Below are 27147 nucleotides of genomic sequence, written 5' to 3'. Positions count from 1 at the left end.
AGATACTTAAAGTTTGTCCCCATCTTTGTCCTCATCTTTGATGTAAGAAAATGATAAATTGTGTCATAGACTTTCTTAAAATTAGTCAAGGATTTCTTCATGACCACCATTCTCACCTTGTCCATCTCAACTAATTCACATATTTTCATCAGCCATTCTTCTTCAGTTGGGATAGCTGAATCTTTCCATCTCTTGGGATAGATTATTCTTGCTGAAGTAATCATCTATAGTACTAGAGTAACAGAGTTGGAAGAGACCACATGAGCCATCCAGTCCTGCCCTCTGACATGTAGGGAAAGCACAAACTATCTTTGACAGATGGCCATCCAGCCTCTGTTTAAAAGCTTCCAAAGAAGGAGCTTCAATCACACTTTGAGGCAGGGAGTGTGCCGTCCGCCGGACAATAAAAAGCTATAAAACTGAAATGTGCTGTCCTTTATCCGGGCGAACTGCAAATCCCTATAAGCTGTCCTATAGATATTGAACGACTGAGTCTGGATAACTTCAAAAAAGAATGTTTATTCATACAAGGTTGTAAACCTGGCACAGATCTTAAAGTTGCAGAAAATGAAACAAATTTCTATAGGTTTTAGTCACAGAATTATCCCTGGTTCCAGAAGGCAAAAGTGATTATAAAACCACTATACCCTAATCACGCTGCCTATATTAGAAGGAGAAACTCTTTCCTTCCCTATCTTTACAGCAAAGATTAGTTCTAGAAGCGATGGAATAACTTTGCTCCTCTAACTAGATTTCCTATTCCAGATCAATATAATTCAATACTTATCTAATTTGGATAGGCTTAGATTGGCCTGGTTTTGAGGATGATTTGTCCCAGTTAGCCTTGCACAGCTCCAGCACGTTGGAAGACTATAGCCAGAATGAAGCTCCAAAATGGAGACTAGACCCTGGTAAAAAGGGCGGTCCTAAGATGTTGCATTCTTTGACCAATCACTGCAAAGAAAACTGCAGCCAGCTCTTGCACATTCCAAGCCATTTTTCCTAGGCTTTTGCAGCCAGAGGCTCAAACAAAATGTAAAGGAGGGAAAACAAACAAACGACCAATAGGTAAGGCAAACCATCGTCCTGGGGGACGGAACACTCCCCGCTAAATTCCCAGGATGTGGGAATTTACCAATCAAAAACATACAAACACCTTTGTATACACAACAATACAACAGTATAAAACTTTAAACATCTCCAATAAGCAACACGAGGTCACTAATTGGTCTGTCCAGGACAGACATTTTGTCCTTACTATGAGTCTTTACTTGAACTTTTCTAACCTTACCGTCAGGGCAAGGAAAGGTCTTTAGTATAATGCCCATAGGCCAGGCATAGCGGGGCAAGTCTTTGTCCTTTGGCAACACAAGGTTTCCCACCTTGGCATTGTCCTTTGGGGTTTGCCAGAGTCTTCTGGTTGGAAGCTGGCTTAAGTATTCGGCCTTCCACCTCTTCCAGAAGTGGTTGGCTAAGGTCTGCACATGCAAAATTGGTGCCACAGTCCGACCAAATTGACTTAATTGGCCCTCTGAGGGCTATGAACCTTTTCAATGCGTTTATGAATGATGAAGTGTCCATTCCCTCTGCAACCTCTATATAGACAGTTCGTTTTGACAAACAAGTAAACAAACCCGCCCATCTTTTGTTATTTACAACACCACCCCTGGTTTTCCTAGTGACAACCTCCCAAGGACCAAACACATCGATTCCCACATGGGAAAAGGGGGGGTCTGTCAAAGTCCTGTCCTGAGGTAACTCAGCCATCAGCTGACTCTGACAGTTACGTCTGAGTCGCCGACATTTGACACACTTAAAAATAACACTGCTGACCAAACTTTTAGCATTTACCACCCACAGGCCTTCATTTCTAAGGGTCGCCTCAGTCAGAGTTCTACCTTGATGATGGATTTTCTCATGGTAGTGACGAACCAACAACAAAGCAATATGGCTATTGGGGGGTACAATGATGGGGTTCTTTATACACACTTTGAGTTTAGCCTTAGCTAACCTCCCTCCCACTCTTAAAATGCCCTCTTTATCCAGAAATGGGTTCAGCTCACGCAAGAAACTCCGGCTGGGGGTGTTAAGCCCTTGTTCTAACCTGGCTGTTTCTTGACTAAACTCATGCCTCTGAACTGACCTGAGTATTACTCCCTTAGCCTTTAGCATGTCCTGAACTTGCAAAGGCTGACTATCTTTGCAGACTAAGCGATGTATAAGCCTAGCAACTGCTCTAAGAAGACTGCGCCACTCTAAAAAATGCTCAAAGCGGTGTAGTTCCAGGTAAGATCTTTGGCCCATCTTGATTTCTGTGGTTAATTTGCAGGCTTTCACCTCTGCACTTCGTGAGACTTGAGCATTCATAATGTCCGAAAACCTTTGCTCATCTTTCGAGAGCGCTGTGGCTTCGTCTCTCTCAGAGACTTTGAAGATGGAGGAATACTCTGGAGTTATTGCTTGGCAGTAGACCGAGATATGACTTAGGCAACTGCGCACAAGTGTAGGACGTCCACCTTTAAGCACCTGTGCTTGATTGGAGTCCAACGACGATGGTGGGTGCATCTTGTTTATGCACACTGGGCCTATGACTGTCCAGCCTAATGGCAATTGTTGTGCGATAGGTGCACCTGGAGGTCCTTTAACTTGGTCGTTCACACAGAACAAGCTCGGGCAGTCCGAGCCAAGCAAAAGGGCAATGTCCACATCTGGCCGAAAGGCTGGTATAGCATTCTTTAGTCTTCGCAAGTGTGGATGAGCCTCCACAACTTCTCTGGTGACAATCTGCCTTTTGTTCCGGGGAATAGAGGAACACTCAATCAGGTCTGGCAACTTGAACTGTCTCTTCTGGTCGCAAGAGGAGACAACGAAGCCAGATGCTATGCGACCCTGCAACTTCTTTTTTCCTGCACACGTAGTCATAGTGTAGTCGACCATCTTGGCTTTAAGGTCAAACATGCGGAAGAACTCTGGAGTAGCCAGGGAGGCGTCGCTCTGTGAATCCAGGGCCACATAGAGTCTCTTTCTAAGCCAAGGGCTCTTGGCTGGATATACATCCGCTAGGCAGATAGGATGACAAACTCTGTACTGGTGCGAGTCAGAACACAGCTCTGTACAGGCGACTGCTGAAACTTCCACCTGCATCTCTGGTGCGGCTGGCTTGTCGGTGTCTTCGACTGCTGACTTTTCTTTTGGTGAAGCGTTCTCTTTGGGGTGGGAGATGATATTGGAGTTGTGCATTGCGGTGCAATGCTTGAGGCTGTTGCATTTCTCACACTTGATGTTTTCTTTGCAGTTGGATGCAAAGTGTGGAGTTGCTCCACAGCATCTAAAGCAGATTCCCTGCTTTTGAACTAGCTGTTGCCTTTCTTTGTATGTCTTTCTACTAAACTCCCTGCAGTTGGCCAAGCTGTGAGGCTTTTGGTGAATAGGGCAAAGCAACTCTTTTACCTCCGACCTGGGTTCGTCAGCCTTGTGTTGAGTTTCGACTGCCTTTACGCTGACAGGTCTATTGGCCTCTCTAGGTGGTTTCTTGTCCACTTCAGGTGCCTTCTCTGGCTGGGTCCCTTGGTATAAGGTGGGGAGGCCCGTCTGCGGATCATTCCTTTCTCTGGCCGCCCTTGTGATGAACTGGACCAAATGAGAAAATGGAGGGTATGCCTGGGAGTGGGCCTCCTTGTAGTTGAAGACCTCCTGTCCCCAGCGTTCTTGCAAAGTGAAGGGCAGCTTGGTCAAGATCTGCCTCTGGGACAGGTACTGATCGAGGCACTTCAAACCGGGCAGTTCTGGATTCTCCTTGGCCGACTCTAATTCCGTAAGGAGATCGCTGAGGTCCCACAAGAGTTTGAAGTCTTTGAGTTTCAAAGCTGGGAACCTTTGGAGCTTGTCCATAAGAGATGCTTCAATCTCTGTGCTGGCCCCATACCTCTGCTGCAACCTGGCCCAGGCCTTTTCCAGGGCTTTGTCGGGATCGGCTACGTGGGCTGCGTAGATCTTCTTAACTTGTGAGGATGAGGCTGGGCCCAACCATGCAGCCAGAAGAGTCAGTTCTTCCTCCGGCAATAACTTTAAGTCTCTGATTGCTCTCTGGAAGGTGGCCTTCCAGAGAAGAAATTCCTCAGGCTTGTCCGAAAACTTTTCGACACCCTTGTCCTTAAGATCTCTTCTGGGGCTTCTGATGATGGAGACAAGCTGGGATTCTGGCGTCGAAGGGAACAATTGAGGAGTTTGCTGTTGTGGAGTGGACTCCCACCGTGTACCTTGCGTCAACCTTTGGCCTCTTGGAGGGATGACATCGACCACTGACGAATCGATGGTTCCCTGTGCAGCTGTCTGTAGGGGCCAACTAGCGCTCGGCCTTGGGGCCCTGATTGACTGACCTAGGGTTTTAGCAGGAGGCACAGGTAGCTCGAGCAAGGGTGAGCTCCCCGCTATGACGCTCTGCTCTGCAGGAAATTCAAACGTGACTTTGGGGCCCTGCTCTGGGTAAGGAGAGAAGTCTTCCTGTTCCTCATCCGAAAACTGGCTGTTCATGCTGCCAAGGTGCGCAAACACTTTGGCAGAAGGATCCTGTATTGGTAACTGGCTTACATTTTCTTCTGTGAGTGGCTCAATTAGGGCCTTGGCCAAAGTCTCAGCCCTTACCCTTTTGGCTGCGGCATCCATCTTTATTCTAAGCATCTCTATACGAGCCTGTTCTATTTGCATTTCGCTTTGTCTTTGGGCCTGTTCCATTTGCATTTCGCTTTGTCTACGGGCCTGTTCTATTTGCATTTCGCTTTGTCTACGGGCCTGTTCTATTTGCAGTCGTTGCTCTTCTTCTTTAAAGGGAAGGGTGAGATCAGCTGCCTTAGCATCAGCCTCCGCCCCCGCTACCTTGCTCTTTAGCTCCAGACGTGCAGCCTCCTTAATGTGCAAGGCAGCTAGGGAAGAGATGGCACTCCCAGCAGCAGAAGACTTGCTAGAGTGGCTATGTTTAGATGATGCACACTCCCTTAGTTTAGATACCTGGCTAGAGCGGTTAGACTTAAGACTAAGTGCCACAGCAGGTGATTTTAAAAGATTGGTCTCATGGCTGCATAAGGAAGACTGATTTCCTTTTGGCTCAGACCTTAGATTAACAGGTGGAGAACTAAATTCCAAGGCATCTAGAATTGCCCTCACCTTATTTTCTTTCTCATTAGTGTCAGCTAAGACACTCACTATTTCTAACTCTGAATCCTTGGCGTTAATGCGCTCGAGGACCTGGACTATCTTAGACACCAAACCCCTCCAGAGACCGAAGGTCTCTTCAAGGTCTGTCTGTAATATGGATGGCACCCTTGTAATACCCAAGCTCTCAATTCTGACCATCAATGTTACAATTCGCTCCCATGCCGAACCTAACCTCACATGGAGGAGCTCCTTTTCGTCTATTAGATGGGCTAGCATTTTGGCTGAAGGGTGCTTTATCCTTTGGGGCCTTTCATTCCTACTTTCAGCCTCAGAAGGAGGTATACCATCTGTATCATCTTGAAATTGCATAGACATTATGTATTCTTAATAGCAAGTAAATTTACAACAAAGGCAAATGCAATATACCTGCAAGTAAATTTACAATAAAAGCAAATTCAATATATAATACAATTCACAGCACTTAACCATAGCAATATATATCACTAAGTAACTATACTTTACAAAGATTGTGACCTTTGGCGCCAGACTTTGGTGGGCAAGCTGCAAAATGTCAACTGACAGCAACTTGCCACTTGATACCTCCCTTGCCCGAGTGACGTAAACTGCCAAAATGGCGACTTCGCCAAATTTTCAAGCACCTCGTGCTCTGCGGCTCGAGGCCTGCCGCCGAAGGAGCACCGAGGCTGGCTTTGGAAAGGAGGAGAGAAGAGACGCCTCCTCCCCGCTGTGAAGGGAGGTCACCACCGCAGGTCGATGAAGCAGGTCACCACCGCAGGACGATGAGGCAGGTCACCACCGCAGGACGATGAGGCAGGTCACCACCGCAGGACGATGAGGCAGGTCACCGCCGCAGGTCAATGAGGCAGGTCACCACCGCAGGACGATGAGGCAGGTCACCACCGCCGGACCATGAGGCAGGTCAAAGCCGGCCGAGTGCTCCGGCCGAACTCCTGATGAAGAGGCTGTCAAAGCCGGTTGAGTGCTCCGGCCGAACTCGCAGCAGCGTTGCCAGGCCTGTCCAGGTTCTAGCCTGGTTCTGGTGGGCTCCACGCCTCAGAGCCAGCCAAAGAACTGTCGCTGGTGCTCCGCGGCTCGAGGTCTACCGCCGAGGGAGCCCTGGACGTTGCTGGGAACTGCACAGCCTGTGCAAACCCAGAAAGCCACTGGGCCACGTGCGCACACGCGAGCCAAATAGCAAGGAAATAGAGCCCCACTATTTGACTCCTTCGGGTCTGAGAGCGGGCTCCACTGCCTCAGACGCTGGTAGAGTCTTTAGGTATGCAGACTGAGCTCAGGCGGAAAAGCCGCAGCCTATACTAAAACTTCCTAAACTATAAAAAACTATAAAGCCGTGCAAGCTAGCTGAAGCGGAAAAACCGCTGATCGACCTCAAAACTGTGCCGTCCGCCGGACAATAAAAAGCTATAAAACTGAAACGTGCTGTCCTTTATCCGGGCGAACTGCAAATCCCTATAAGCTGTCCTATAGATATTGAACGACTGAGTCTGGATAACTTCAAAAAAGAATGTTTATTCATACAAGGTTGTAAACCTGGCACAGATCTTAAAGTTGCAGAAAATGAAACAAATTTCTATAGGTTTTAGTCACAGAATTATCCCTGGTTCCAGAAGGCAAAAGTGATTATAAAACCACTATACCCTAATCACGCTGCCTATATTAGAAGGAGAAACTCTTTCCTTCCCTATCTTTACAGCAAAGATTAGTTCTAGAAGCGATGGAATAACTTTGCTCCTCTAACTAGATTTCCTATTCCAGATCAATATAATTCAATACTTATCTAATTTGGATAGGCTTAGATTGGCCTGGTTTTGAGGATGATTTGTCCCAGTTAGCCTTGCACAGCTCCAGCACGTTGGAAGACTATAGCCAGAATGAAGCTCCAAAATGGAGACTAGACCCTGGTAAAAAGGGCGGTCCTAAGATGTTGCATTCTTTGACCAATCACTGCAAAGAAAACTGCAGCCAGCTCTTGCAGATTCCAAGCCATTTTTCCTAGGCTTTTGCAGCCAGAGGCTCAAACAAAATGTAAAGGAGGGAAAACAAACAAACGACCAATAGGTAAGGCAAACCATCGTCCTGGGGGACGGAACAGGGAGTTCCACTGTTGAATAGCTCTTACGATCAGGAAGTTCTTCCTAATGTTCAGGTGGAATCTCCTTTACTGTGATGCGAACCTATTGCTCCAAGTCTTAGTCTCGTCTCACATTCCTCTTTAGTTGATTGTCCAGGATTTTCAACAAACTATAGGAAAGGAGATTTCACCTGAACATCAGGAAGAATTTCCTCACTGTGAGAGTTGTTTGGCAGTGGAACTCTCTGCCCCGGACTGTGGTGGAGGCTCCTTCTTTGGAGGTTTTAAGCAGAGGCTGGATGGCCATCTATCGGGAGTGTTTTGAATGCGATTTCCTGCTTCTTGGCAGGGAGTTGGACTGGATAGCCCATGAGGTCTCTTCCAACTCTACTATTCTATGATTCTATGAAATAAAACTCTAGTTTCATCATGATTTTAACCTTAATAATTTCTTCTAACTTTGTATTTGAATCCAATATTTTTGGGCTTACCACAAGACCGATACAAATGGCAAAATGTCCCAGCATTTTTCTCACATTTCCAACATTTACTATATGTCTGTATACATCTTATATAGTCTATCTGGCATCATTTTATTAAAGTTTTCTTTCAAATCATTATTCAAAATAAATTTCAAACTCATTGTCCAGATCTTCTCTCATTGTTCAGCTGAATTTGTGAACCTCTATTTTGCAACCATTTTATCAATAAAATTTTTCACTTGTTCTTCCTTTATTTCATATTTTAGCAACAGTTTATACATTTTTGTTTACATTAATTTGTTAAGTAGAAAATAATTGTTTGGGAAAGTACTTGATTTACTGTGTGTGAATGTCTTTTGGGCATGTCCTAAATTGTATCCCATAGTGGGGATATGGTTCCATTCAAACATTAAAGTAAATTACTCTTTGTTGCTTTTAGAATATACTTTATCTTCACTTTTTGATCTTTTGTGTGTAAAGAAAAGGACTGGACATTTTCAAATGCTATGTGTTGTGTAATGACTTGTTCAAGCCACAGTTAATTTACAGCTAAGGAGATCACCCAATTATTTGAGTAAATCATACACCTATAATGAGCTCAAACCACAGATTCCCATGGTTTTAGGGTGGAGAGCCCTTGTTTGGGTTCAAGTGTTTCATTTCAACAGGATGTTGGACTGTAAGTTCAGAGAAGGACCAAGAACACAGCAGGTGGGGCCAAAATTAATTGCATATGGTAGTGTATATAATTATGATGGATATGGACATATTTTGACCAAACATGGAAACTATTGCATAATTTTATATGTGCCTACCAAACTACACTTTCTACTCCACTGATCTCAAATGAAAATCCTTCAACTATTGGGCTTTTCTTGCGATTGCTCGAATGGGGAAGAGGAAAGAGATGGGAGAATATGTGAATCTGAAGATCATGGCACTGCATTTTAATTGTTCTGCTTCAAAATGTGGCCGGTTTATGTTTGGTTCTTGTGTTTCTATTAAAAAGTAACTAGCTTATGTTTCTGTAGTAACATACAGCACATAGTATTTTGGCACAGCTATGAAGTTAGATGGTTTTGCTTTTGTTATCCAGAAAATGTTAGCTGCAGAAGCTTTTTGTTTTAAATCTGCTCTCAGACTTAAAATTGTTTGTTTTTAAAGCTGAAAGAACGTGGATCGACAAGAGTCCATGCCTTGAATAATGTCAACAAAGTGCTTCAAGTTTTACATCAGAACAATGTAAGTTTCTGAAATGTTTTGCCTAAATGTTCTCTGTCCTTGAAACTGGAGAGGAAAAAGTAAGTATGAATCCAAATTTGTCATTCTGCCAATCAGACTGTAGTCTTAAACAAATCTTGGTGTATGTCTGGTTGGAGCAGGAGAGTGTCATAAGCTATGTCTAAGTTCCCCTAGCAGATTATGTATGCTGATATTTAATTTATAATTATAGTTTTTACCTTAGAAAGAAAACTTGTATTTCTTATTTCTGAATTCCCGAAGCCATAATAGATTGTTTATTTGAGGGGTTGAGCCAAATTATTACAAGGTCTGTTTGCTGCTCAATATGGCATCATGGTTGAGACTATTTCTTGCTAGCTGATGTGTGCAAACATTGATATGTTTTGATGGGCATGCTGAGGAATGTTATATATTGACTGAAGTTGGAGAGAGATTTTGTAGTTGGAGAAACCATCATCTCCCTTACTTGAACAGAGCATTATACAATTTTTGCTTTACTTCAGAGTTTATCCCATGAGACAGAGAAATCTCAGTTATAACAAAACAACACTGTCTTTGCCTTGAATGTATCACATAATATCACTTATTTCCTGCTGTGCTCCTGGTGGGACACTGTTGAAAGGTGTTTCTTTTTCAAAGGGAGGTCATTAATGGATTATTTGTGTTTGTAAAATAATTGCTTTCTAGGCTGTTTCCCACTAGGAGAGGAGAGTGGTGGAAAAGGAACAATGTAATGTACAGTAATCGATCCAAGGCAAAAACATTGTAGTGTTGCTGTAATTGTGGTTTGCCTGCCTCGTGTGATAAACTCCTTGGGGTAAAGGGCTATTTTGTTCCACAAATTAATTTGACTTTTGCAAAAGTTAGCAGATTTAAATGTAAGCTACCATATGATTATCCTCTGTTGAGCCGGCAAAAATGTTAGTTTATAAATGAGTTGGCAACATAAAATGCTAAAGGTTGTAAAGTTCCAGCAGATGATTTATATTAGAGACTCAGCACTATTATGAGCTTTGTTATAATAATAAATGAGGGAGGAGAAGCCTTGTTTCTTAATTTCTTTGTTGTTGAAAACTATAGAATTGTGGTTATAGCAGAAAACTTTGAAAAGTCTGAATGGAGCCATAGTCCTATTTTCTATAAAAATTGTCATTGTTGGTGCTGTAAAAGGGAAAATTCATAGTCCTAAATTTTATATTTATTTCCCAGCCATTACAACCCTCTTCACTTTCTGCAGCTCTTTTTGTAATCGCCACCATCTACAAACAAACAAACAGAAAAGAAAAGAAACACCAGTTACTGAATATTAGGGAATCCGGTTCGTCTTGTGAGCATATTAATACAATGCTATAATACAGCCATTAATTGCTTGAATTAAGCAGTATGTAACTGAGTCAGTTATACTGAGAAAAAAACTCCCTGCCTTAATTCTGAATGGGTAATGCTTTGAGTCCTCTCCTTCTTCCTGCTGTTGAAGATTTGGTCTGTTCTTTTGTTTTGTAAAATATTGCAGAGTTGTTTTACTGTGCTGCTCTGGTGATCAGTGGAGAATTGCCACGTAAATGGAAAAGATCACTCCATAGAAGACTGGAACTCTGAGAACACAATTCTCCTCTCTGATGTTTACTAGTGCAAGGGGAAACCTCAGGTCACATAGGATTAGGCAGGGGGCCACAGGGCCTCCACTCCTGTTTAACAGCAAATCTTAACTTTTTATGCTGACAACTCAAAAAAGTCAAGTGGCTTATTCCTGTTAGTTATTACAATTGCCATATATACTAATGTATATGTGGACCTGGATAAGTTGAGGGCAAGTTTTGGGTCTAAAGTTATGGGTTATGATATGACCCATGAGTAAGTTGAGGGGCTATTTCACAGAGAGCTGATATCACCAATGCTATCTCAGGAATAATAATAATAATAATAATAATAATAATAATAATAATAATAATAATAATAACTTTATTCTTATACCCTGCCCCATCTCCCTGAAGGGACTCGGGGCGGCTTACATGGGGCCATGCTCAGACATAACAATATACAAGCACATAATGCAATAAAAGAAATCAATCAACAATAAAAACAGCAATATTAATAAAAACAGTCATAAAAAGTCAGCATACAAAATAGGTAGTAAAAACATGAGTTGAATTCACGGATCTGGGCCAAAGTGCAAAATATGTCGAGGTCATCAGGGAGGGGTAGTTACCCAGCTGACGTAGTCGTTAAAGTGGTGAGTGTAATACTGAGGAGGCATACATATGGGTCTATGCTCAGTGGGCAAATAGGTCGTATCTACCAGGGTCAATAATCAAAGGCCTTTTGGAAGAGCCAAGTTTTCAGGGTCTTCCGAAAGGAGAGGAGGGTGGGGGCCTGCCTGATCTCCCTGGGGAGTGAGTTCCAAAGCCGGGGGGCCACGACGGAGAAGGCCCTCTCCCTCGTCCCCACCAACCGTGACTGTAAGGGTGGTGGAAGCGAGAGGAGGGCCTCCCCGACGAGCGAAGAGATCGTGTGGGTTCATAGGGGGAGATGCGGTCTCTAAGGTAGGTGGGTCCCAAACCGTTTAGGGCTTTGTAGGTGATAACCTGCACTTACCCCTGGGTGCAGGGCCGTAGTCAGGGGGGAGGTGGGTTAAAAGTTCAACCCCCCTCCCGAAATGTGTCATGTCAAAACATACCCTGTTTTACTCATAAATTGGTTAATTAATTAAAATTCATGAGTAAACCAGATTTTGTGGGTGGGGTGAATTTGAACCCTTTCGGGGGGGGGGGGTTGAACCCTTAACCCCCCCCTCCTTTGGCTACCACCCTGCTGGGTGCTACCATTAGCTAGGCATTCAGAAAGGTAGAAGCAGCACCATGGCATGGAGATAGAAGGGGTTGGTGCTTTTTAAAGGTTCTCCTAGGATGGATTACAATCTTGATTTTGCTACTCCACTCAGAGAGGGGATGGTTCCTTTTCTGATAAGTGCTAATAGTGCCTAAAGTGCTGACTTTGACTTAAGAATAAGTTGACCCAGATTTTAAGGTTGATTTTTGACCAAAATTTAATATATAATTTTATAATTTAAAATAATGTATAATTTTATAATTATGTGTTTAGAATAAGTAAATATAATGAACAAATAAAGATGTGGTCCATTAATGATGCTATATATACCCAAATGGCCCATGGCAGAAAAAAAGTTCCCCATTCCTGATATAAATGTTTAATGTTAAAGCATGGTACCTTAATTCCCTATCTCTATTTCCTTCTGTATCGAGCCATTCAGATAGTGAACCTGTGGGTATAAATCTGTATCTGTTAACAACACGTAAGCTGTTCCGGGAACCCGTTTGGTTGTTGAATGCAGTAAAAGTGCTTGAAATAAATACATTTATAAGTACAGTGGAGTCTCACTTATCCAACACTTGCTTATCCAATGTTCTGGATTATCCAACACTTTTTTGTATTCAATGATTTCGAAATATCGTTATATTTTGGTGCTAAATTCTTAAATACAGTAATTACTACATAGCATTACTGCATATTGAACTACATTTTCTGTCAAATTTGTTGTATAACATGATGTTTTGGTTCTTAATTTGTAAAATCATAACCTATTTTGATGTTTAATAGGCTTTTTCTTAATCTGTCCTTATTATCCAACACATTCGCTTATCCAACATTCTGCCGGCCCGTTTATGTTGGATAAGTGAGACTCTACTGTATAAATTTAATGACTACTTTTGTGCCCACACATTCTGGAGGCAGGCTTAAATCAAGTTATATAGCTTATACTGTTTCATTCCAGATTAGAAATAGAGAGAGGATGATATTTGATGTATGACTTTGAGTCAATATTTTCAGGTGGAGCTTGTAAACATAGGAGGGACTGACATTGTTGATGGAAATCACAAACTGACTCTTGGATTGTTGTGGAGCATAATTTTGCATTGGCAGGTGAGCAGATTTGATGCATTTTCCATTAATATTAATTGTTAAATTTGTATTACAACATATCCGTACCCTTTATTTAGTTACAAAGACAAGGGGTGCAACCTTTCCATGACAAGTGACTAATGGACACTAAAACTTTGGGAACTTGGCAGCAACCAGAAGAGTTTGTGAAGAGTTTTCAGTAAAGGCAACAGAGCCTGTTCAAGTGTTTTGCTAAATTATATGGCTTAACAATTGAGGACAAATGGATACAAAACTCATGTTTATATGCTCCCAGTTCCACGTACCTTGCCTTTTTGCATAGGAGTAGAAATTCTGAAACTTCCACTCATTGTTTTGAAGAAATTTCACTTTATTTTTATATCAACATGCAGAAACCAGTAACTTTGCTCAATCTGTAATCAGTTGACTTGAATAAAACTGAGATTATCATGTTTTGTGAAATGACTGCAGTTTAAACCAGGGGTGTGAATTATGCAGCCCTCCTCATATTGTTGGACTGTATGTTCCATTAGTCCTAGCCTCTTTATCCAACTATGGAGCTGAAGTCCAAAATATTTGGAGTTCTATATGATTCCCATTTCCCATTTAAGAAAACCAGACTTTTCTGCATTCATACACTACGTGAAGCCTTATCTTGTTCAAACTCCCCCTTTTAAGTTTTGCATTTTCTCCACTCGCACACTAAAGAAGCGGGGAATATGTCACTTGTGAGCCTCAGAGTTATGTCTGCCTGTGTTACAACAGTAAATAAGTTTATATATGAACCAGTTAATGGTATATTCAGACATACGGCTATTGACTTAAAGAGTGTGTGTGTGTTTAAAAATATATGTATTGTCTACCTTGTACAAGAGGCCATATGTAACAATTAGATTATAAATATTTCTTGAATCTCATGTTACATTTCCAATCATACTTGTAGATGTGCTCATCTTGATTCCTAGGCATTGCCCATTAATTTTATATGAACGTAGATACCAGATGTTCCTTTGAGCTGTACCATGTTCTCAAGCATGACTTTTTTTGTTTGTTACTGTGGACAATTCTTTCCTAAGCTAAGCATACCTTCTGCTGTGAAAATGCCATTCTGATAATATTATTAATCAGTTTTGCTAAAACTGGAGCTGTTCACCAGCATGGATGCACATGCACACACACACACACACACACACACACACACACACACACACACTTGAAGTTAGGGCCATAATTTTAAGGCTCCTGAGTAGGCAAAAAGAATTACAATATGTGTACACTATCATTTCAATAACTACCATACCAGTTATGTAGGTTACCCTTTATGCAATATCATTGTACAGGGTAGCAAGTTATGCCCATTAAGCTTACAATGAAACAGGAGTGGACAAATCTTTTAATCGTGAAGCTTCCACATAAAGAATGCTGTGGAATGCATGATGACCATATCTGCCATAAGATTTTAAAACAGAGTGAGTTGGAGAAATTAGAAACTTAGTAAGATGGGAATGAAGAATGTGATATACACAGCTCCATCAACTACGTTGGGCACAAGCTATATGTGTCAATATTAGAATGGGTAGGTTTGTGCAACCAAAATTGCAGAATGTCAGTGTATATATGCATTCTTAGGTAGCTGCTTTGTATATTTACTTGAAGGACTTTTTATGTACTTTCTTTTAGGTCAAAGATGTCATGAAAGATATCATGTCAGATCTGCAGCAAACAAACAGTGAAAAAATCTTGTTGAGTTGGGTGCGACAATCCACGAGGCCTTATAGTGAGGTCAATGTTTTGAACTTTACAACAAGCTGGACAGATGGGCTTGCTTTCAATGCTGTGATCCATAGGCACAAGTAGGTGGCTGCTAGCCCAAATATTCTCAAGTTAGAGAAACAAACTTCTGTATTGTCTTCATTCTGGCAGTTTTGTGTTTTCAGTGTTAAATGGTAATCTAAAAAATAAAAATGGAAGTATGCAAATATGAATGGAAGAAAGCTGCCAGAGAAACCATTTTTACAGAGGCTTTGGATAACATGTGGAAGGGTTAACACCCTTGTGGTGTTTGTTTTGCTGTCTGTGCCCCAGTTCAGAAGATTTCACCTCACTATCTGTCCCTGTGATAAGTGAATGTTGAAAAATTTAGTTTCTTGTGGAAATAAGGATTGGTGATAAAGCTTTTGTGGAGACACCTTTTCCACATGATAACTCTTCAAGGAGTGAATTTCCCTTTCGAGGGGTAGATTTTTCTCATTTCCTATTGTCTCACTCCTGTTTGTAATTATGAGTCATTTATAAATCAGATGTTTGTAACTCAGAGACTGCCTGTAGCTTTAAAGCTCACCTGCAGTATTTCAGCTCAAAGAAAGTGAATTTTTAAAAAAATATATTGATTACTGCTTTGAACAGTAAGTACTGTATCAGCCAGAACCATTAATGTTTCTAAGAACCAGTCCTTTGTTTCTACATTTTAAAAAGTTCATATGAGGTGGAAAATAAAGGAGATTCAATACTTTTAGTTAAATCTAAGATAAACACGAACACTTTCATGAGTTTATCTTCCCACTCCCATTCCCTCTCTATATTATAAAGGTTAGAATGAATTGAAAATGTTTATTCCTTTTACACTAAAAGTTTTATAGTCAATGTTATGTTAAATGGAGTTGTGGACTGATTTTGTGTTTTGTTTTATTTGTGAAGATGTATTGGGTGCAGGAGGTTGGCTGGGGAGAGAAGAATTTTTAGTTGTAATCTGCTTAAATATAGCCATGTCTAAGAAACAAAATGTAACAAAATAATAACTTAATTGAACTTGGGTTGTTACATTTGGGTTCTTTCAGTGCTATAGCATATGGTGCAGGCATGGGCAGGCTTTTTGCCTTGGGGCCGCATTTGGGCCTGACCGAGAGGGCCGGGCCAGGAGGGAGGGTGGCCTGACACACGCTGGGTGGAATGGGCCTAGGAGGGAGAGGGCCTGTAAGAGGGTAGGGCCAGAAGGGGGCAGAGCAGGGCCCAGGGCTTCCTCAGGTTGTCCTCCTAGCATAAGGATGAGGCTGCTCGCCCCATCCCTGTGCCGGGAGGTAAACGAGACATTAGGTGACTGCCCCAATCCTCCTCCCCTATCCTCCTTCCCCTGATCTTCAGCCTGTCCTGTCAGCATTAAGCCGGGAGGAGGGCAAGACAGGCGATGGCTGAGAGAGCTTGGGCTGTCCTCTTGGTATAAGGACAGGGCTGCTGGCACCATCCTTATGCCAGAAGGAGGGCAAGACATGTGGTGGCTGAGAGCGTTCCAGAGGGCTCTTAGCTGATGTGTGCCTTCCTCCCCCATCCTTTCTGCATAAGAATGCAGCAGGTCACTGTGTCCTTATGCTGAGATGACAGGGAAAATGAGAAGGAACTGAGGTAAGCGCCCAGGGGGGTGTATTCGGCCCTCAGGCCTTAGTTTGTCCATGCCTGATATATTGCATTTGAAAAAAAAAAACATTTTACCTAAGACTCCTAAGACCATACTGTCTTTCATTATAGCCTCCCCACTTGATCACATTGTTATTACTTATGCCCCCTTTGGAGATATACAGTTGTGTGTTTTCCAGTATTTTTTGTACATGTGTTTTCAACTTCCTTTTGTTGTGAATCTTTCCTTCCTTGTAGAAAACTCAGTGCATGCAAATCTTCAAATTATGTTCATGTAGTAGGTACACGTGCTCAGCGAACAATGTGAATCGATGTGCAACTTCTCATTTTTGTTTCTTTATTTTGTTTCCTCGTCTTTATAGACCTGAGCTGTTTGGCTGGGAAAAAGTAACCAAAATGACTCCAATTGAAAGACTAGAACATGCATTCAATGTAGCCCAAAAATACCTGGGGATAGAAAAATTGTTAGATCCTGAAGGTACAATATGTTTATGGAACTGAGGATTGTATATGTATGAATGTGTGCATATGTTTTGCATTTAATGCTGATCAAACAAAAGGGTTCTTATTTCTGATATTTTAATGTAATTTATGTAGTTTTGTGATGTGTGGTTTTAAAATTATTTTGGTTGTGGCATTTTAATAATTGCAACCAAAGTTTTTGCTTTCCTTTGTCTAATCTAATGGCAGTGCAATGATTGTATATAATAATGGTATTATTCTGTTCAGTGGATTGTGACTTATTAAGTCATATTATTTTGGGAAATTGATTGATTAAGAAGCCAGGTTGAGGATCATGAGTAGAATATAGAGAAATATGTTGTGATTTTAGAGATCATTTAAACTTGAAAACTTGGAACAGCATCTACACTTCTCATTATGTTTTCAGATATTGCTGTACAACTTCCAGATAAGAAATCCATTATTATGTACTTGACTTCCTTGTTTGAGGTCCTTCCTCAGCAAGTTACTATAGAAGATATTCATGAAGTTGAGACCCTGCCAAGGAAATACAAAAAAGAATGTGAAGAAGGGGACATACAGGTAGATCCTATTTGACTTTATCATTGATACACTCAGTAATAAGACATGGAAACAAATTTGCATAGTCACTGGGGTCTACCTTCTCTCATTCAATGGAAAGATACATTATTTTCTTATTTTACAGCTTTTTACATTTCATTTGTTGGTGCTTCAGTTTTCTCATTTATTCACAAGGGGTTTATTAGATCTATGTTCCCATTTTCACAATTCCAGTGCAAATCTTTTGTCTTCTTGCTCTTGTCCTTTTTTTTTTCTTGCTGCTGTTCCTTTTTCTCAGAAATCCACTTCACCATGAATATCCAGTCACTTCTTCTTGACCGCATATTAACTATTATTAGTTATAATCTTAGCTTCTTATCAAACTAGTCTGTTACAGTGCTATATTTCCCTTTGACTGCTGTAGCAACATTGTATGGAATCCTGTGATTTGCAGTTTAAGGAGAACATTTAGAAGTCTCAGTCAGAGAGCTCATGGGCCTCTCTAAACTATAATCCACAAACTTCCACAGTTAAAGTAGAATATAGTGATATAACAGTATAGTCTGACACTGTTCTTTCCATTCTTCCTTTAAACATGCTCCTGTTTATCCTCTTCCTGAGAAGTCCTCTCCTCCTTTGGCATGGTCAATTACTTATTCTATGCTCTTCATTCATTATCTATATTTTTCAAGCACATTATTCTCAGTTAATTTTTGAATGAGAGGTTGGGTGTAACTAATTGAGATCAATTACATTGTCAGTTAACTTGTAAATTTTCTAACTCACAGGCAATTAAATGAAATTTATATTTAACTTAAAGAGATCAACTTAAACTGGAGTTCCATCACTAACTTAATTCCAGAATTAAATTACTGATTAAATTGTAAATTAATAGAATTAAATAAAGTAAATTAATAAAGTGAGAACATTGCTAAAGAGTGAACAAGTTAGAGATTTACAACTACAGTAGAGTCTCACTTATCCAAGCTAAACGGGCCGGCAGAAGCTTGAATAAGTGAATATCTTGGATAATAAGAAGGGATTAAGGAAAAGCCTATTAAACACCAAATTAGGTTATGATTTTACAAATTAAGTACCAAAACATCATGTTATACAACAAATTTGACAGAAAAAGTAGTTCAATACACAGTAATGTTATGTTGTAATTACTGTATTTACGAATTTAGCACCAAAATATCACGATATATTGGAAACATTGACTACAAAAATGGCTTGGATAATCCAGAAGCTTGGATAAGTGAGGCTTGGATAAGCGAGACTCTACTGTAGTTTTTTTTAATCCAAAGCATTGTGCATCTTTTGGCTTTTTGCAAAACTGTTTTTTTTTTTAGTCTTTCAGGAGTTAGGAATTACAAAATTTTAAAACAGGATCCAAGCATATACAAGGTTTCTCAAAATAATATATACCCCTTGACAACTTAGAATTCTGGAATTTAATTCCCCCCAAATGTATGTGTATTTAATAGTCTAAATCTGATATGGCAGCAAGTTGTTCTTGTGTTTATAAATGCTTGTAATACATTTCATGATACATTTCCTCCCCTGTCCCATAGATACAACATCACCTTGATAAAATCATCTAAGTGGCCCTCATTTTGATTCTTCTTCTTTTCAGAGCTCCATGTTAGAAGAGGAATGTGGGGGATCCAGAGCAGAAACCCCCAGCACCGTAACCGAGGTGGATATGGATTTGGACAGCTACCAGGTTGCTCTGGAAGAGGTTCTCACATGGTTGCTCTCTGCTGAAGATGCATTCCAAGAGCAGGAAAACATATCTGACAACGTTGAGGAAGTCAAGGAACAGTTTGCTACCCATGAAGTAGGTTGAAGGGTGGAGTAGCTGATGATCAGTAGAGTATTAATATTCCACTGTCGATTAATCAGTTTTAAATCTATCTATCCTCTCAATTCTGGTTTAAGTAGGCATAGATAGAAGGTCCTTCTCTTCATAGTCTAGATCAGTGTTTCTCAAACTGTGTTCCTCCAGGTGTTTTCCAGGGCTTCAGCTCCCAGAAATCCCACCGGCTTGCCAGCTGTTAGGAATTGTGGGAGTTGAAATCGAAAACATCTGGAGGAGCACAGTTTGAGAAATTCTGGTCTAGATGAATGACTTTCCTCAGAGATCAGATATTTGGGTAGTTTTGGACTCAGTATTTTGATACATGAAGAAAATTTAGCTCTAGTTAATTACATGTTGACTTTATTTTGGTGTCAGGTTAAAGCTTTTGGACCCAATTGGATTTTTAAAAAATGTGCAGTGGCACAGTTTTAAACTATTTAAAGTTTTCTTCAATTTTGAAATTGAATATGTTTTTAGTCTGTTTAAATTGTTTTAAACTGTTCAGTTTGATTTTATTTGTAGGGGAGTTTGAGACCCCACGATACAGGTTGTTGTAATAATAGTAATAATGGTGGTGGTGGGGATAGCCATTATAGATGGCCAACAGGACCAGTCTTAGCTCGTGATTTGCAGTTCTTTTTCATATTAGGAGGGATTGTATCTCCTGAGACAGAGTCTTCTTTGTTACATCCTTATATAAAAACAAAGAGTGATTTTCTCTCCTTTAGGACTGTTGCTTATGCAGATTTAATCAGGATATTAAAACTGTGAAGATTTAATTGAGTATTCTGGTTTTCATGTGGATTTTAGATAAATGTGCAAAACTGTTGACCCATTAAGCTGGGCTCTATCTGCCAGCAATAAAACAATAGATTGACAGGAATTTTATTAAGATGCTATCTTTTGCTGCCTTCCTGCCTTGGAATGCAAAATTATTTCCGTGTGACAAGACACCTGTCAAATTACAGATTTGTGACTTATGAGCTTGAGTTGGTGAATCATCGATTTTGGTTGCAGAAAAACTAGTTTTTTCTTTATGTTGTCTTAAATTAAATAACAGATCATGGGCTATTTAAAGATTGAGTTAAATCCACTGTGCTTGGAGATATGGGAACTAATTTTTGGTTTTGATCCTTTTAAATTTATTTTTAATGGTTGAATCACTGACATGGAATAACAGCATACAATATGGATTTTTGTTTACTGGGTTTTTTTGGGGTGAAGTTCTGTTTGTATATGTGTGGTGAGGAACCTTCAGTGACACTATAAAGACTTCTGTGCATTGAATGGCAGCCATTCCTTGTACTGTTTACATTATGTCTCTGTCTATAGCCTTCTATATTGAATGTAGGTATAACATTACACAAAGCCTGATATATGCCATTATACTGTACATAGGCTAATAAATCTATTTGCAGTAGTAGCAGATACTGGTTGCTAGAAACTGTGTTACATTAAGAACAGAATTTATGGAATCATACAGATTTCAGAATATATGATGATGATGATGATGATGATGATATAATAATAATAACTTTATTCTTGCATCCCACATTTGTCCCCCCAAAGGGACCCAGGGTGGCTTACATATGGCACAAAGTGCCTAAAACAAAGCATAAAATAAACAGTACAATACAATAAAGTAAAACATATCGCATATAAAACAACAGTTCAAAACTCAGAATAATACACAAAACCTATGGTGACAACTGTCGTAAGACATAGCCAGACTATGGACAAGACAAAGGAATGGCATAATGCAAACTGTAGCTAAGGAACAAGGGCATGGGATGAAAGTGCAGTGCTGTGTCATTAATTGTGGACCATTGGGTCTAGACATTCTTAAAGGCTTGTTTAAACAACCAGGATTTCAGATCCTTACAGAAGGAGGACAGTGTGGTGGCCTGCCTAATTTCCCTGGGGAGGGCGTCCTAAAGCCAGGGGGTGGGGGCACCACTAAGAAGGCCCTCTCTCTTGGCCCCACCAATTGCACTTGTGATGGCGGCGGGACCGAGGAGGGCTTCCCCAGCAGATCTTAACGTTCACGCAGGTATATATGAACATATGTTGTATATTGGGAATCTTTAAAAGAGATGTCTATTAAAATAGTATGTCTATATACATTTGTCATGTTTGTTAAAAGCCAAAATTTTATTATTTGACTTAGTGCAACATGAACTATAGCTGCTAACAGATATCAGAAGATTTTTGAAAACCACTTTGGCTTCCACTTGACATATCCTATTTTTATGTGGTCATAATTCATAGACATAGAGATACTAGAGACATATCTTACGTAGTCACAACAAGGTTTTGGGGTTTGTAAAAATCTTTTTTCACAGGCTGAATTACAGACTCACTTTGAAGGCCATATGAGGTATAATGATGACCATGTGATTTGTAATTATGTTTGTTGTTCTATACTTAAACAGTAGTTATCATACAGGAGTTATAGTGTTGGTTTAATTCAGATAGAGACAGTTCTGTCCTCTCAATTTGAGCCATACACTAGGCCTGGGTTCATCCTTGGCCCAGGAAGAATGCTGTCATTTACGAATAGAAGCTGTCGTCTTCTGAAAGCTGTAGTTTCAGAAGAAGGGTTCCAGTGTATATTGGGAACTTGCTGTGTCCTTGACATGATTCTGATGTGGATCATACCCACACAGTTGTTATTTTGCAAAGAAACTTAAGCATGCATTGGCTAATTATGTGATTAATGTCATATTTGCTTTGGTTGTCAGCTTCAAAGACAATTTGCCATTTAGTATTTGTGGCTGCCATTGACAAAATAAAAGCCTGAGGCATGATCTGTCAGGGGCAACTAATTGCATTGTTGTTGTTTTATAAATACAAGACTTTATATTTTGGTAAAGTTTTTTGAAGTGGGGCTGAGAATACTTTGGTGTCTTGTGCATTTGAGGAGCTTGAAGCTCATTTTTGTTATCTGTTTACTGAAATGCGTGCAAAAGCCATGTTGTTATTATTAAATTATCCATGAACACATATCATATTGAGCTGATTGATTGAACTTTTCCCCCCTCCTAGGCTTTTATGATGGAATTGACTGCACACCAGAGTAGTGTGGGCAATGTGCTTCAAGCAGGTAATCAGCTGATTGCCCAGGGCAACCTCTCAGAGGAGGAAGAAAGTGAAATCCAAGAACAGATGACCTTACTGAATTCTAGATGGGAGGCTCTCAGAGTGGATAGTATGGATCGGCAGTCACAGTGAGTGGCTCTCTTAATACACACAGATTGCTGTCTCTGTTGTAATGTATTAAATTCAAGGATCTATCCTACTTAGTGATTTCTTCTGCAGTTCTCTGAGTAAAATTCACTACTGGCTGTCATGGTAGAACTCAGCTATCAAACTGGAAACTGATGCCTGGAACAATTATGTCAGAAGAATGTGCAAGCGGACATGCATGTTGGTGATATAGTAGCATTGCCAAACTGTGCAGCATCAAATTTCTGGCACCGAGTTAGCATTCTCTCCATATTAGCCGTATATTTCAGACCACAATATGCCGCAAAGAGAGTGGAGAAGATGAGACACGGCACAGCAAGCAATAAAGCTGAACCACCAGAGCCAAACTATATAAGTTAAAGAGAGGAGCTGTAAGGAAGTCAAGTTCCTAGATTATTAGAAAACTTAATGTGGAAGAGAATTCCTTCACATTGTTGTTTGAATTTAAAAAATTTAATATAGGCAGTCCTCAAGTTACAAACATCTGATCTACCAATGACTCACAATTAAGAACAGGGGTGAGACAACAGGAAATGAGAGAAATTCACTCCTGAAATAGTTATCATGGGGAAAAGGTGTCTCCACTGAAGCTTTATCAACAAACTTTGTTTCCAGAACAAGCCAAATTTTTCAAAATCCTTATTACAGGGATGGAAAGTGAGGTGAATTCTTCTGAACAGGGTCACAGACAGCAAAGCAATTGCCACAGGGGTGTTAAGCCTTCCCTATGCCATTTAATTAGGATGGTAAAATATTAAAATACATATATTTTTGGCTGGAGTTATGTTTAAAAATGTCCCTGTTCCTACATACATACACACACATTCAACTTAAAACAAACCTACAGAACCTATCTTGTTCGTAACTTGGGGACTGCCTGTACTTCGATATTATCTCCTGAAAAAAATGTACACTGGAGCAGGTCCTGATGACCAATTGGGAGTTTCAATTCAATAGAATTTTTTAAAATATGAGCAAAATTGTTTAAAAATCAGAATTTAGTAAATGTATACTTTTAAAAACAATAGGGTTCCATTCAGTGTTGTGCAAGTGATTGTCTAGTCGCCCTGCTCATTGGGTTCCTCTCTTTACACCACCATCAAATTTGTTCTAGAGAGTTCTTCAACAGTTTAGGATTGGGAGGGTGACTGTGGATTCTGCCAGCTGTGCCTATTTTATGATGGCACAGACACTGTTGGGTTTGATCTAATGAAAACCCACAGATGTCCTAGTCATACTTGAGTTTGGTGAGATTTAGTTAATCAGTGATTTTCCTTTGGCTGATAAATGTATATGCTTTGTGTATTTATCCAGAAATCAGACCCCCTGAGTTTTTTTGGGCTGTTCTGTAGGCCTGTAGCCTATGGACAATCCATGTATGAGGAAGCATGATTGATTTATATCTCTATAAATTTGCATTAAGTCCCTTTTAAGGATATTTTGTTTATTTACAGCACTGCCAGAATTCACTTTTTTGTTTTTGGTATCTGCAGCCTCCATGATGTATTGATGGAGCGACAGAAGAAGCAATTGCAGCAACTGTCTGACTGGTTGAGTGAGACAGAAGAACGCATTCAGAAGATGGAATCTCAGGGCTTCATGGGAGACTTGAAGACCTTCCAACAGCAGATAGATGAACATAAAGTATTTTTCTACCTCTTGTAATATATATGATAGGGAGGGGAAAGCTTCAGAATAACCAAGTTTCATGTTGCAGCTATACTGGAAGTATTAAAATAGAAGCACATCTTTTAAAATAAGAATCAAGCCTCTCTGTGTGCTGAGAAGTCATGTTATTTCAGCCAAATTAAAGATTTTTTTTAAAATACCTATTGCTAAAATATTTGAATGCAGCCTGTGAGATTTTCCCCCAGTCATCTTGTTGTTATTGTGTTGCATTCTTTTTTCAGTTGGAAGGAGACTGCATTTCCATAATTCTTGAAATACTGTATAGCCAGATGGAAAAAAAAAATCTGCCCCCTTTTCCATTCCTGAGCTCTTAGCAAACAATTTAATTTAATTTAATTAATTAATTTATTTCCAGCATTTATACCCCGCCCTTCTCACCCGGGGGGACTCAGGGCGGCTTATAACAGTTGGCAACATTTAATGCCAATAACATAATAATAAAACAAAAACAGTACATATAATCAATTAAAACTATAAAAATACATCATTAAAATACATTATAACAATTAAAACATATATAAATTAGATCCATTTGTCTAAAAACCTCATGCTTCAGCCTTCAATCGGACCATGTCGATGTTATTGTATTACTCATTAAAAGCTTGTGCACACAGTCATGTGTGCACAAGCTAGTTTTGGGCTAGTTTTGTAGAAACTAATTGGGCTAGTTTTGTAGAATAAGATAGTTATCACTTGTGAGGAGTGAAATAGTGGATGCACACAAAATATTAGGCGGAATTGATTAAAATATTTCAGCCTGATTAAAATATGTGAAATGTAAATGGAAAGATAGTGTTTCAGAGGCATGTATATCTCATGACTGACTGTTTTGGCTAGAGGCGGGTTTGGGAGTCATCATTTCAAATGGCATATCTGCATTATCCCCAAACCATCAGTAATCTTAATTGATTGAACATTTCAACACATTTTGCTGTCCTAATTTCTTCTCCATTAGAATTAAGCAGATGAAACAGCCAGTGGCTTTCAGCTTGCCACATTCCCAAGGCAGCTGAATTTGGCTTCTGTCCACTTGTCCCTATCCAAGTATTGGCCAGAGGAACAATGTAATTATTACACATCACATTGTAAGGGAGATGGCCCCTCCAGTTGGCCAGCCTAGATTTACATGGGTTAGAAGGTTATATCCAAACTGTCTTGGCTGATTAGAAGAATGTTTACTGAATTTTTTTTTTAAAAAAACCCACCCCAAGCATTGGATGAAATGCAAAAACAATACTCTGTAATGTCACTTCTGATGGTTGTAACTTTCAGGAACTTCAAAATGATCTCGAAGCTGAGCAAGTTAAAGTTAACTCTCTGACTCACATGGTGGTCATTGTTGATGAAAACAGTGGGGAGAGTGCAACAGCTGTCTTAGAGGAACAACTGCAGGTGGGTGAAGGTCACAATGTGGTACTATTCTACCTTTTCAGGTTTTATAGTGTTGTTAGTCTTGTTTAATGGGTAATAGATATTTGATTTTGCTAACCATCTGTTATTAATCTTTCTCCCTCTCCCCCTTTATTTTACGGATTGCTACTAGCTTGGATGTTTTGTTTTGTTACCACCTACCATATAACCTACATTCACATACTTTGGGCAGACTCATTTGGGTGAATGCTTGTGGTGAACAGAGTACAGTGATTATAGGGATGTTTTCGCATAAGTGAATCAGTTGTAGTGGATTATTTCACCAAATCACTTCAAATACCTAAGCAAACATGGGATTTCTGGTATGGTAGAGGTACCATTGTCTTATAGATCCTGTATTTTCATCATCAGCAAATACAACCTGGAATTTTGAAAGCCATCATACTAGAGACTGAAGTCTTGTTTTAACTGATTTGTCGACAGTATAATGTATCCAAAAACATATATTAAAGGAGTTAAATGTAAGTTATTAACTCTGAAATATTTCCTTTGTCTCAGATAGGGACTTAAATGCTTTACTACAGGAGAAAAGCCCAAAAGTCTATATGTTGATTAATATAAAATCAGGTTAAAATAACTATAGGTATTTCTATGCATTTGGATCTTTCATTGGCTTTGGAGAATATATATATATATATATTCAGAAATACACTTTGTTTTTTTCCCCAGAGGCTTGGTGAACGTTGGACAGCAGTTTGTCGTTGGACTGAAGAGCGGTGGCTCAAACTACAAGAGATTAATATCTTGTGGCAGGAACTATTGGAAGAGCAGGTTAGATTTACTTTAGTTAATAAATATCTTGTATTATGTAAGTCCTTTCAAGATATATATTGTCATTTAAACAGGATTTTTTGAAACAAGAGAGAGAAAGAAATGAATTGTCAAAACTTGGTTGTATTCTTAGCCAAGGGTATGACAACTCTCTTTAAATTGGTTATAATTGTGGCTGTTATCCAGTTTATATTGCTGACATATATATTTAAAACAAAGTTCTCATGACATTTTTGAAGACTAAAATGGTAGCTTCTTCCTTGTTCAGAGTCAAGCTGTGTCAAAACACCTAGAGCATGGAGATCAATTGTCAGGATGTCCATACCAGCTTGGAACGAGCTGCTCCATCCACCCCATGACATGGTTGTGGAGAGGGGGAGACTGGGAGAATGGATGGGAGCACATATGAGATAAGGGCTATCTGGACTGGGGGAAAACGAAACTGTAGGATAATGCTGGTGGGAATGGAATGTAGGTAGTGGGAAGGGGCATGGGTTAGCAGAATGATATACACCAAAAATGGTGGGGAACAAATTATTTCCTACTGCACATTTTATTCTTGTTTTGCACAGAATGTGTGCAGCTGTACCTGGATTACTCTGACCTATTTCAGAAATAAATCATAGTTTCTATCTGAACTAGGGAAAGTTAATCTGCATTGGTGCATAAAAATAAGTATACATTTAGAAATACTGTTTTGGAGATAAATATAGATTGAGGTTCTGATTAGTTTTCTGAGTTAAAAATGTTCAGAAGATTTTGCTTTGTCAAGACAAGTTATAGGGAATGAGTTATGCTGTTCT

General features: G+C 39.8%; 1 protein-coding gene across 3 annotated transcripts in view; it reads left to right on the top strand.

Annotated features, from left to right (window-relative positions):
* utrn (utrophin) overlaps window positions 1-27147 on the top strand; it is a 456383-nt gene that overhangs the window by 73987 nt on the left and 355249 nt on the right. For all 3 annotated transcript variants that reach the window (XM_062977769.1, XM_016998724.2, XM_062977776.1), the window contains 10 exons: window positions 8914-8991; window positions 12841-12933; window positions 14593-14765; window positions 16686-16801; window positions 17213-17367; window positions 18983-19186; window positions 22253-22434; window positions 23947-24097; window positions 25415-25534; window positions 26243-26344. In XM_062977769.1, the coding sequence (XP_062833839.1) occupies window positions 8914-8991; window positions 12841-12933; window positions 14593-14765; window positions 16686-16801; window positions 17213-17367; window positions 18983-19186; window positions 22253-22434; window positions 23947-24097; window positions 25415-25534; window positions 26243-26344 (1374 nt within the window). The remainder of the gene's footprint in view (window positions 1-8913; window positions 8992-12840; window positions 12934-14592; window positions 14766-16685; window positions 16802-17212; window positions 17368-18982; window positions 19187-22252; window positions 22435-23946; window positions 24098-25414; window positions 25535-26242; window positions 26345-27147) is intronic.

The sequence above is a fragment of the Anolis carolinensis genome, chromosome 1 (genome assembly GCF_035594765.1).
Source record: "Anolis carolinensis isolate JA03-04 chromosome 1, rAnoCar3.1.pri, whole genome shotgun sequence".
NCBI lineage: Eukaryota > Metazoa > Chordata > Lepidosauria > Squamata > Dactyloidae > Anolis > Anolis carolinensis.
The sequence above is the reverse complement of the archived record's forward strand: the minus strand, read 5'-3'. Positions and strand labels throughout refer to the sequence as shown.